This window comes from Lytechinus pictus, chromosome 3 (genome assembly GCF_037042905.1).
Source record: "Lytechinus pictus isolate F3 Inbred chromosome 3, Lp3.0, whole genome shotgun sequence".
NCBI classification, from domain to species: domain Eukaryota; kingdom Metazoa; phylum Echinodermata; class Echinoidea; order Temnopleuroida; family Toxopneustidae; genus Lytechinus; species Lytechinus pictus.
In genome coordinates this window covers 78,925,716-78,938,273 of record NC_087247.1, presented here as the reverse complement: position 1 = coordinate 78,938,273, position 12,558 = coordinate 78,925,716, and the positions used below count along the sequence as shown (strand labels likewise).

At 33.6% G+C, this 12,558-nt stretch overlaps 1 protein-coding gene across 2 annotated transcripts in view; it reads left to right on the top strand.

Annotated features, from left to right (window-relative positions):
* LOC129256656 (protein NEDD1-like) overlaps positions 1–12,558 on the top strand; it is a 57,799-nt gene that overhangs the window by 26,231 nt on the left and 19,010 nt on the right. For both annotated transcript variants that reach the window (XM_064097773.1, XM_054894816.2), the window contains exons 4-6: positions 111–251; positions 3,434–3,663; positions 11,867–12,068. In XM_064097773.1, the coding sequence (XP_063953843.1) occupies positions 111–251; positions 3,434–3,663; positions 11,867–12,068 (573 nt within the window). The remainder of the gene's footprint in view (positions 1–110; positions 252–3,433; positions 3,664–11,866; positions 12,069–12,558) is intronic.

The window sequence follows — 12,558 nt, the reverse complement described above, 5'->3', positions numbered from 1 at the left end:
AGTGATTCTTATTTTTTAAATTGGTATTTCAATATTTCCATTCATACTACATTGCTTTAATTATGTTGTTTGTATAGAATGAATAAGATTGGCATTTATTAATTGAATAGGAGCATCGAGAAAGTGTGAGCTGTGTTATTTTCAACTGGAATGACTCTTACATAGCATCAGGATCAGCAAGTGGAGAGATTTTACTTCACAATGTAGTATCTGGTCAACCTGGATCTCCTATGCTTGTCTCAAATGGACAGGTAGATACAATCAAGTCATCAATAATTTAGTATACTTTATGATTATGTTTGTTGAAGAACTGCAGTAAGTGACTTGATATTAGTTCACTAATTCAAGTATTTCACACTACATGAATCGCCAATGTTTATTATCATCAAAGGCCTACTTTTTCACACACAGATCAACATGTTTGCTAGATAGCACTCAATGTGATTGGGAATGGAAAATATGAAGTTTTATTTAACTGAATGAGTAGTTCCAAGCACAGTGGTAAATAAGTATTCATTAGTAAGAACTAGCAGTAAGCTTCCTGGAAAATTATAATCACTCAGATTAGAAGAGAAGAGTGGTGTCTTATGCAGTATATTGAGTACACTATAGTCTACAAATCTCTCATGATTAAAGCACATGAGTGATGTCACATGGAGGGCTCAAAGATGGATATGAACAATTGTTATGTCTTTAATACAGAATCCATGTGAATTCCTTTGAAAAAAGGGAGTATGGATATATGTTAGCTCAGATGCTAGAGTTTTGGTTTCAATTTAACTTTAAATCTTCCACATCTATTAAGTTTGTAGTTTGTACTACGGTACCTTAAGCTTGTTTAATAATATAATGATTGTGTATTTTTATACATTTAACCCTATCCAGGCCGGGGGGGCCTCGGAGGCCCCCCTCAACGATTCACGCAATATTTTCGCTGCGCGAAATTTTTTGACCGCGCCACTCGCTGACTTTTTACTTTCAAGTCTTGCGCAACTTTTGAGACCAGTTTTGCGTAATCCGAGTACGCGGTTCCAAAATTACACAGCATTATGTAAGTGCATGTCAGACCAAAAACTGCTCAAAAACATGATTTTGTGTACAAAAGTCAATGCACATTGTATTTTCAACCAAAAATCATAAATGTATGATTATTTTCAGTTTTGCTGGTCTAAATGTATTTATTTTATGCTGTTTATGATCTCAGAGGAGTCCCCAACAAATTTCATAAAAAAAAAAAAGTCCCCAAAACAAAGAAATACATAAGAAATTGCAAAAAACAATAAAATACATAAGAAATTAATCTGGTATCGCAATTTTTTTCATGTACACTTGCTAGGAACACCAAAAAGAGTTTTTATACCAAAAGTTGGAACGTTTGGAGCTTTATTTAGGGAGTTAGAGGGAAAAGTATGATTTCGCATACTAATTATGCATAAATTAGCATAATCGCTTAAAGGAGAATGAAACCCTTGAAACCAGCTGGATCCATATCAAAGAGAAAAATCAAAGAAACATATTGTTGAAAGTTTGAGGAAGATTGAATGAATAATAAGAAAGTTATGAGCATTTGAATATTGAGATCACTAATGCCATGTAGATCCTCCCATTGGCAATGCGACCAAGATCTGTGATGTCACACACGTACAACTCCCTCATTACTTTAGTACTTATTTCACGTATATTCTCACTTTTATAGAGTCTATCACAAGGTGAGGTGTTCTTTTTATGAGAGGACAAGTACAGAGGTTTCACAACATTATATCATCATTGATGAATCGTTTGTCATATGATTAGAATGAGCAAAAATATATGTTTTGGGGTATATTTTCAGTGTCCAAATGGGAGAGTTGTACGTGTGTGACATCACAGATCTTGGTCGCATTGCCGATGGGAGGATCTCCATAGCATTAGTGATCTCGACATTCAAATGCTCATAACTCTTTTATTGCTAGTCCTATTTTACTCAAACTTTTGTTGATCTTATTCTTTGATTTTTCTGCTTTCACAAAAGCTAACTTGCTCCAAGAGTTTCATTCTCCTTTAATAGCAATTTGCTTGAAATAAATTACTATATAGTTTTGTAGACAACCAAGACAACCTGCGTGCCAATTTTCGGCGGGATCGCGCGGCCAACGACCGAGATCTCAAGGGGGGGCCTGGGAGGCCTCCCCCCCGGCCATATGAACTCCCAAAATACCCCAGCCTAGATAGGGTTAAAAAATCTAAAAAAATTTCATCAATATGTTTATAGTCTCACCTGGATAGCACAGTGGGATTAAAGGCGCTGTCAAATCTTAACCGAAGGTTAAGTTTTTGAAGTGACAGCAAAACTATAAAGTATATGGACCTAGTTCATGAAACTTGGACAAAAGGTTTAATCAAGTATTACTGAACATCCTGCCCGAGTTTCAGGTCACATGATCAAGGTCAAAGGTGATTTAGGGTCAATGAACTTAAACCACGTTGGGGGAATCAACATCAAATCTTAACCTAAGGTTAAGTTTTTGAAATTTCGTCATTGGCCATAAGGCTAATCAAATATTACTGAACATCCTGCCTGAATTTTAAGTCACATGACCAAGGTCAAAGGTCATTTAGAGTCAGTGAACTTTGACCAAGTTGGTTTTTTTTGTTGAATTACCATCATAACTTTAAAAGTTTTTTGATCTGATTCATATAACTTGGACATAAGAGTAATCAAGTATCACTGAACATCTTGTACAAGTTTAAGGTCACATGACCAAGGTCAAAGGTCATTTAAGGTCAATGAACTTTGGCATAGTTGGGGGTATTTGTGGAATTACTATCATAACTTCAAAAGTTTATGGATCTGATTCATAAAACTCTGACATTAGAGTAATCAAGTATCACTGAACATCGTCATCCTGTGCGAGAGTCAATTCACATGACCAAGGTCAATGAACTTTGGTCATTATGGGGTATTTGTTGAATAACCATCCTAACTCTGAAAGTGTATGAATCTAGTTCATAAAACTTGGACATGAGAGTCATCAAGTATCACTTAACATCTCGTGCGAGTTTCAGGTCACATGACTAAAGTCAAAGGTCTTTTAAGGTCAATGAACTTTGGCCATGTTCTTGGAGGTAGTTATTAAATTGCTGTCATAACTTTCAAAGTTTATGGATATAGTTTATGAAATGTGGACATAGGGGTAATCAAGTATCCCTGACAAGTCTTGGGTCACATAATCAAGGTCAAATATCATTTAGGGTCAATGAACGTAGTATTGTATCATGGTGTTTTTTGTGAATAATTATTTGATAGTAGTTTTCAAATGCAGCACTGCTGCTATATTGAATTGTGTAATGCAGGTGAGACTGCCAGAGGCACTCTACTTGTTTGTCCTCCATTCGTTAATTTGTCTGTCCATCCATCCATCCGATCTGTTTAATTGTTCATCCTCCTGTCCAGACTATCCGAGATGTTGGTTACTCCTACTTCAAGAAGTCTCTCCTTGCTGCTGCTTCTGATGATGGTAGCCTAACCTTGTGGGATACTAACACCAGTAAGCTAGTAACGTCTTTCAGTGATGCCCACAATGCACCCACCACAGCTCTCTCATTCTCTCCACTCAATAATCTCCTTCTTGCCAGTTCAGGCTTGGACAAGAGAGTGGTCTGTTATGATGTTAATGGCAGAAGGCAAGTTTCTTAAATCTAAAAGCATTTTTGAGAATGTCTCATAGTGGGTATAAAGCTGTCTGTTATAGATAAATTTCATCCAATTCTCAAATCAATTTCCTGTTGGAAATTGTGTTGTCATGGTAACAACATTATATTGTTGTGTTGGGGTTGGATCGATACTGCTCTTTAACTTTCAACCAGACTATGAGATGAATCAATGCAAGATGTAGAGTTCATATATATTTATTGAAGATTATAAACAAGATGTTGATGATGAAAAATACATGAGTAAGTCTGATGGTGACTATACTCTGAAGATGAAGATAATGTTAATTCTGCAAACTGATGTAGGATACTTTTCTGTAGCTCTAAACTCCAATCTCTATTCTGTAATCTATCTGCAATCTCTAAAGTAATCTGATTTGGGTTCAGAAGTGGACCCCTTTTATATTGGTCTGTTCAAGACTCTTTACAACCAAACAGGTGTTGGTCAACCTTGGACGCTTGACCAAAACAATCTGTACGTCATAACTTTACTCTTGGGGGAGTTGACCTTTTAGGGAGAACATGAAATGTAGTGAATAAGAAACTCATAAAATGTGTGTGCGTCAGAAGTTTAGTTGGAAGAATAATGAGTAATACTTTCTTACGAAAGTTGGAGTTGGTATACTTCCTGTAGAAGTATTGAATAAGTATATTTTTTATACTATGTTATTTTAGGTTTAGTTGATATATTTTGATAGTATAGGTTAACCATTGCTACTGTAGGAGTGTTAAGGAATCTATAGTTCAGTAGAAGGTAAATTAAAAAGTTTTTTTGTTTTATATGAATTTTAATTAACTCAATTGGACCATTATTTCAATATTTTTTAAAACAAATGTGGAAAAGCCACATTTTCTAACAAAAGGGGATATTATGTGATGATAAGACATATCTCACATATTCAATAATACATCAATACATAAGCAATACTTATTCAATACTTCTACAGGAAGTATACCAACTCCAACTTTCATAAGAAAGTATTACTCATTATTCTTCCAACATGTAAATATTACACACAAAAATAACTTTAGTCATATCACTTTTTACCTTAATAAACCCAAATGAATTTGAATTAAAATATTAATATATTCAAATCATAATCAATGATAATGTTTGTTTACTAATTGATAACAAGATGTTCTTATAAAACAATGTTTTGTTCTTATAAACAATCATACTATTTCGTCAATAAGATTTGGGCAATTTGAGATGTCTCAGAACAGTATCAATATACATTATGATATGTTACAGCTAAGTGTTACTCAACAATAATATCATATAAATCAATCAGTTTTCGAGCTGCGGGCGTTCTCATATCTTAGGGAGATGTCCAACTATTTCCACTTTCAATTCTGAAGTATATAAACAATAGTTTTACGCACTAACCAAATCATCCTACTTTGTATGAGTTTCACTCCAAATTTGCACGGATAATGTCTTCAATCGGTCATTTCAAGACTTTCAAACTTGATCTATTTTCATGCTATACACAAAGCGGTGAAATACTCTAACATTGGAGCGCACAATGTAATTATGGTATTCCTTACACATTAATAGTGTAGTCCAGTATCATTCTCACTGGAAAAAATACTTTGCTTTACATGTTAACCATTTGACATTATATAGATTCGACCGAAATACATAAGTTACCGTTTTGTAATATCTCTTCTGACAATACCACAATGTAATTTTGTCCTGAAATGTCAGTTCAAATGAAACATAAATCATATCAGAAGATTAAATCAAGCTTATGCGTGTTAGCATTATTTTCATCAATGCATTAAAATTTCCCCTAAAAATGGGAGTTCACGCGTATCACTCTTGTAAATCCTTCAACACTTTGATTTATATTCTCTTTGAACATTTTAAATAACCTTGTATTGACCAAAGAAGTTACATATATGAAAGAAAAATCCTTAATACTAAAACCAGTCGTAATTGAACTATGATACAAGTACTTATAACTGAATTAATTCATAGCGATGTATAGAAAATCAGTTATCAATTTTGCTTTCTAATATACACTAATGTTGAAATTCTATCAATTCATACAACTTGAAATATCTTTAAGTAAGTGAAATTCTAAATGTAGCATCCTTTTTTTCTTTTTAAATCAAACATGATTATACACACATTATCACAAAATATATACGAAAAGTGGTCTGACTTACCAGAGCCATCCAAATATCAGAAGTAAATTTAGAAGCAAAAGAACTATCAAACATGAACTTGAAACATCAACAGAAATAGAAATTGAAATGAAAATTGTCCTCTGTCTGAACACGGTCTCTACAGTCGATAAAATCGGCCATGGCCTTCTGTTCAGTCTTTGCATTAACGTGGTTAAAAGTTTATTGAAGTTATAATAGTTGGTTGCAGTCTCTCTGCCATCTCCATGTTCATACCAGTCTTTCGTCGTCGTTGTCGTTACCTTTGTCGATGTCCGTTGTGCCATCGGGTTTTGTTATCAATTGTTGTTGTTGTTCTCTTGTCGCTGTCCTTTTTCTTCCATCTGTTTCTTCCGTCTGAAAGGTACGTCTTTCTGTCTGTCTCTTTTCATGATTTCTGTTGTCATCGTCGTCCTTGTTATCCTGCTCCATTCAAAAACATTTCTGGCCATCTCGATTTAGGAGGTAGAGGCATTTGGTAAAATGTTAAGATAGTCTTCAAAGCAATCCTCCATCGTCATACATGGCATGATCACCAGTATGATGCAGTTATTTACTATTTCTGGTTGAAATACAGGTTCTCCACCATGTTGTGTTGGGGTTGGATCGATACTGCTCTTTAACTTTCAACCAGACTATGAGATGAATCAATGCAAGATGTAGAGTTCATATATATTTATTGAAGATTATAAACAAGATGTTGATGATGAAAAATACATGAGTAAGTCTGATGGTGACTATACTCTGAAGATGAAGATAATATTAATTCTGCAAACTGATGTAGTATACTTTTCTGTAGCTCTAAACTCCAATCTCTATTCTGTAATCTATCTGCAATCTCTAAAGTAATCTGATTTGGGTTCAGAAGTGGACCCCTTTTATATTGGTCTGTTCAAGACTCTTTACAACCAAACAGGTGTTGGTCAACCTTGGACGCTTGACCAAAACAATCTGTACGTCATAACTTTACTCTTGGGGGAGTTGACCTTTTAGGGAGAACATGAAATGTAGTGAATAAGAAACCCATAAAATGTGTGTGCGTCAGAAGTTTAGTTGGAAGAATAATGAGTTATACTTTCTTACGGAGTTGGTATACTTCCTGTAGAAGGTGAGCATGATCGGTTAAGGGTTAGCATTGAGGTGAAATTTTTTTTTATAGATATTTCTATCAAAATTGCTTTTAAGATAATCTTTGATATCTCAGGTTTCAAAGAACTCAATTTCATGAAGATTGATAAATCCGAAAGTACTGGAATAGTCCATTTTATTCGTGGGGGTGCTATTACCTCTCATCACGGACGGACATTTTTACTCAAATTAAATTCTCTCTAGTTTTATTGTTTTTAAAGTTATTTTAATTTGGTTTGGATGTTCTTGCACTCTGAACATTAATCTATTATCAAACATAAATTAGTAGGAAAAAAATATTGGGAAGTAATTTTTTTTGGTAGGTGTGAACATTTCCATTTTGAAATTTCCGTCCGTGATGAAAAAAAATATAAAAAGTTGTTATATTTTTTATCAGAATAGAAATAAAAAATAAAAAGGTGTAGAGGTATCTCACTAAACACTGTACATCATTTTATTTGAACATAGCTGAAATCCATACATTTTATCCATATCATAAACTCAATAAAAAATGATCACGGACGGACATTAATTTCATCACGGACGGACAGTGTAAATTCACTCAAACTCAATTCACTCTAGTTTTATTGTTTTCAAAGTTACTCCAATTTGGTTTGGATTTTCTTGTACTCTGAACATTAATCTATCATCTATAGTAGAAAAAATATGGGAAGTAAATTTTTCTGGTAGAGTTAACATTCCATTTTGAAATTTCCGTCCGTGATGAAATTAATGTCCGTCCATGATCATTTTTATTGAGTTTATGATATGGATAATATGTATGGATTCAGCTTTTTATTCTTTATCAGAATAGAAACAAAAATAAAAGTGTGTAGAAGCATCTCACTAGACACTGTACATTATTTCATTTGAATATAGCTCAAATCCATACATTTATCCATATCATAAATCAATCAAAATAATCGCAGGCGGACATTAATTTCATCACGGACAGACAATGAGCCAATACTGAGCAGATTATGAATTTAATTTTAGTTCCAATTTGCAGTGAAAAATGGTACTGAGAATTATTCAGAACTCAAATGGATGGAAACCTACAACTCTTCACAATTTTTTGTGAAATCTTTCTTTGGCTGTTATTGGGGCTTAATTGTTGTCAGGAAATTTTTTTTTAAACATAATTGGAATGCAGATAGAGTTGGAAGCTAAATGTATGCCAAAAAACCGGAAATGAAATAGAGCAAGAATAAGTCAAAAGCTGTATATTTCATCAATTGAAGCTTGTAGAAAGTGATGGAAAAGAAGAAAGTAGAATGCATATTCTGATAAGCAGAAAAAAAAAAAAAACATCATTTTTTTCCATGTACAAACCTATGGATTCACAATGCTTCTAACAGAACATGACATCACGTCCTTGAGGCTTGTGAAAAGTACAAGAATTCCTTTTTTTAAAGTCCATTTTGGAGCTAATTTTGAGCAAATTGCTGATCTGGTAATCTGAAAATGCATACAATTCATATAAAGATTGCACTGCAGTGTTTAGAAGTTTAATTGGTATCTGATTTCAATTTTGGATTCGGTCAGGGCCTAAATACATGAGGGCTGTTGATGTGAAGGGTGTCTCCACTTTAATATGGACAAAATATGAATTTGAAGAGAGCCTGGACAAGTGTTGTGGTCATACTTGATCCACCAAACAAGCATAATGATCAGCAACCTGTGAATCTTTTGGATTTTAATAGTTAATGGACATAAAAAAAAAAATGTGCTCTTCGAAAATTAATGCCTAAAAATGTATGAACATGTATCATCATGATATATCATAAAAAGTATCAACATGATCATTGATCCACTGGATGTTGATTTGGTACCAACAATTAGTATTCTCTAAATTGAAAAGAAGACAATGTGCATTAGGATATTTGATTTTGAAAAGAACTGTGTTTAAAAGCAATCATATGGCTAGATTATTTTGTGTGTCTAGCATAGAAATCATGTTGCTACAACTTAAATCAAGTTGTAGCAACTTGATTGTGCAACTAATATTGTTTAATCATATTAAAAAAATGTACAAATCATCAATACAATAGCATTTGTTCCCCCAAACAAGTAATAAGAACTTCTTACAAGGTACTTCCAATGTATTTTAATTGTGTCCGTCCGTGATGTCCGTCCGAGATGTCCGTCCGTGATGGAAAATATTTGCAATTCTCTCAAAAGTTTGATATTGGTTGAGAATTCAATATGCTGAACATAGAAGCTAACATACCTGAGTGTAAGTTGCATTAACAATTATTGGTCAAAGTTAAGCTATTTAGATAGAAACAATAAAAATGTTCAAAAATTCTGAAAACCACATTTCTATCATGTCCGTCCGTGATATGGCACATTTAGTGGCTACCTATGTTTGTAGGTAACCATGGCAACAAACTTTTTTCATCATTCAGCATACTTTGTCCTACCCTTCACTATAAAACAAAAAGGAACCATGTTCATCTTATTCCTAATTTGTTACAAGCCTTCAAAGTTTTCAAAATCTATTAAATGTCCGTCCGTGATGAACCGATCACGCTCAGTATTGAATAAGTATTGCTTATGTATTGATGTATTGATGTATTATTGAATATGTGAGATATGTCTTATCATCACATAACAATATGGCAAAAATTAGGTAAAAAACTTGTGGTTCACACTACTTCATCAGTTTTCAAGCTATTTTCTTGAAATTTGGGTCACACATTGATCTTGAGAAAAAGATGTGCAAGACATATTTTTTTAGTGTATTGAAAATTGTGTTACCATGGTAATATTATTATATATTATGTGGTGAAATTAGCTAAAAACCTTGCAGTTCAAACTAATTCATCAGGACAAGTCCACCCCAACAGTTGGTTTGAATAAAAACAGAAAAATCAAACAAGCATAACACTGAAAATTTCATTAAAATCGGATTTAAAATAAGAAAGTTATGACATTTACATTTTCGCTTTAATCATTTAGCAAAATATCCTGGTCAGTATGCAAATGAGGAGAATAATGACATTATCAACTCACTATTTCTTTTGTATTTCATTACATGGAATATGAAATATTCTAATTTTCTCCTCATTGTCATTTTGTGGTTTAAACAAGAGAGTACTTCTTGCCAAATCTATAAAAATTGAAATATTGTATAATTCAAACAATAAAAAACAAAAGAAATAGTGAGTGAGGGACATCATTGACTCCCTCTTTTTCATATCACTGAGTTTTGCATATAACTGTTTTGTGAAAAGTAAGTGAAACCTTAAAATGTCATAACTTTCTTATTTTACACCCGATTTTGATGCAATTTTTTTTGCCATACTGTAGCTCTTGAAATATGGTACAAACATTTATCTTGGGTAAAGACAAGTAAGATTCATTTTCAAAAGTGTGTTGGGAAATGTGTTGCCATGGAAACGGCATAGGGTGGGGGTATTATCACCTTCAGTGACATTTCTAGTTTGTCGTGAGAATAATTATATGTCAATAGTGGTGGGCTATACAGGATGAAAAAAATGTCAATGTTTCATATCACAGAAAGGACCAGCTCGAATGATGCAGCTTGTGCTCTTGAGCATTTTGACACCTTTTTCTGAAAAATCAGTCGAACATTGAGGGGTGCTGCCCCAAAAAACGATTTGGGGCAAAAGGTTGACCCCCACTCATTTTCGTCAAAATTATATATCTCGGGTTCTGCATAAGATATTTTAATGATTTTTGTGTCAATTTCTATGTTATTTTGGCCATTGAATTCATTTTATCAACAAAAAGACGTATAAATGCTGTCTTTGTTCTTAAAATTTAATCCTTAATTTGGGAGAGGGTAAATTTGACCCCCTCTCCCTTGACCAATTTTGTCACTACATGACCGCAAGAAATTTTTGACCTCGCTGCTCTGTGACTTTTTACTTTCAAGCCTTTGCGATGCCCGGTACGCGGTTCCGAAATTATGTAACACTATGTAAGTGCATGTCAGACCCAAAATTGCTCAAAAACATGATTCTGTGTACAGAGTCAATACAAATAGTGTTTTTATCCAATTTGCATTAACTTTGTACATGGTATCACATTTTTTATCAATTTGGGTCTGACATGTACTTACAAAATGATGTGTAATTTCGGAACCGTGGACCAGAGCATCATAAATTTGGTCTCAGAAGATGTGCAAGGCTTGAAAGTAAAGTCATTAAGTGGCAAGGTAAAAAAAATTCTTGTGGTCTCATAGTGACGAAATTCGTCGAGGGGGGGGGGTGGTCAAATTTACCCCCTCCCACATTAAGTAAGGATAAGTTTTAAGTACAAAGACAGCATTTATGCATCTTTTTATTGTTAAAAATGAATTCCCTGTTCAAAATAACATAGAAATTAACACAAAAATCAGTAAAATGACTTATAAATGCAGAAGCAGAGATATACAGTTTTGTCGAAAATGGGTTGGGGTCAACAACCTTTTGCCCTGAATTGTTTTTAGGGCAGCACCCCCTCAATGTTCGACCGATTGTTCCGAAAAAAAAAAGTGTCAAAATGCTCAGGAGCACAAGCTGCATCTATGGAGCTGGTCCTCTCTGTGGTCTGAAGCATCAACATTCTATAGCCCACCACTAATGTAAATGAAAAGTTTTTGTGTGTATGATATTGATGTGACACATAACATACATAATTGAAATGTTTTCATTTTATTTTGTTTTGAATATTAGAAGATTGAGGGGTATGATATCTAATTCAATGTTTTAAAAAGATTTGATTTTCAATAGTAAAAAAAAATACCATAATTTGAACTTGATCTTTTCTTTCCTCTCTATTTTTGGAGTGTAAGTGGAGCAAATTATAAGCTAGAATAGACATACCATTTATGGATTGTGATCTATCTAATCTGCTTGATTTGTATATCTAGTGTGATAAAGACAATGGCTGTTGAATCTCCTCTGACATCACTCTCCTTCATGCAAGATGGAGCAACATTAGCAGCTGGTTCTACTCGAGGCAAGATCTATGTCTTTGATCTACGCAAGGGATCTTCCCCTCTCAATACTCTCAATGCTCACAAATCATCAGTGCAAGCAATAAGATTTCAGAAACCTAATGGAGCTCCCAAGGTTTGTTTAATGCTTTCATATGTATACAAAACAACTTGCTTTTTTATGTCTCTAAATAGTGGTTTATTATCTGTAACGTAAAAATATTGCGCTGCAACGTTTCATGACTTTTTTCCTTCAAGTCTCACGTGACATTTTGTAAGTGCATTTCAGACCTGAACTTACCAAAAGCCAAAAAATTCATAAAATGTATCACTAGTATTAGTTTAACTGAATAAAGACAATTTATTTCACATTATTCATGAAATTTATTAACTGGTACTGACAGATTTACGGCAAAATTATGATTGTATGCATTAATAAGCATAATTAATTGATTGAAAATAAATTTGAAAGTCAAAAGGGGCCTAAGCTTTCGATCCTAGCAGAATCTTCGTCGGAGGCAAAATGACAAAAATGAAAATAAATTTGAATGATTTTGGCACAATTAAATACAAATGTAGGAGATTACGTCATCGTCGCAATCGTTTGATCAAGGAACAAGATCTGG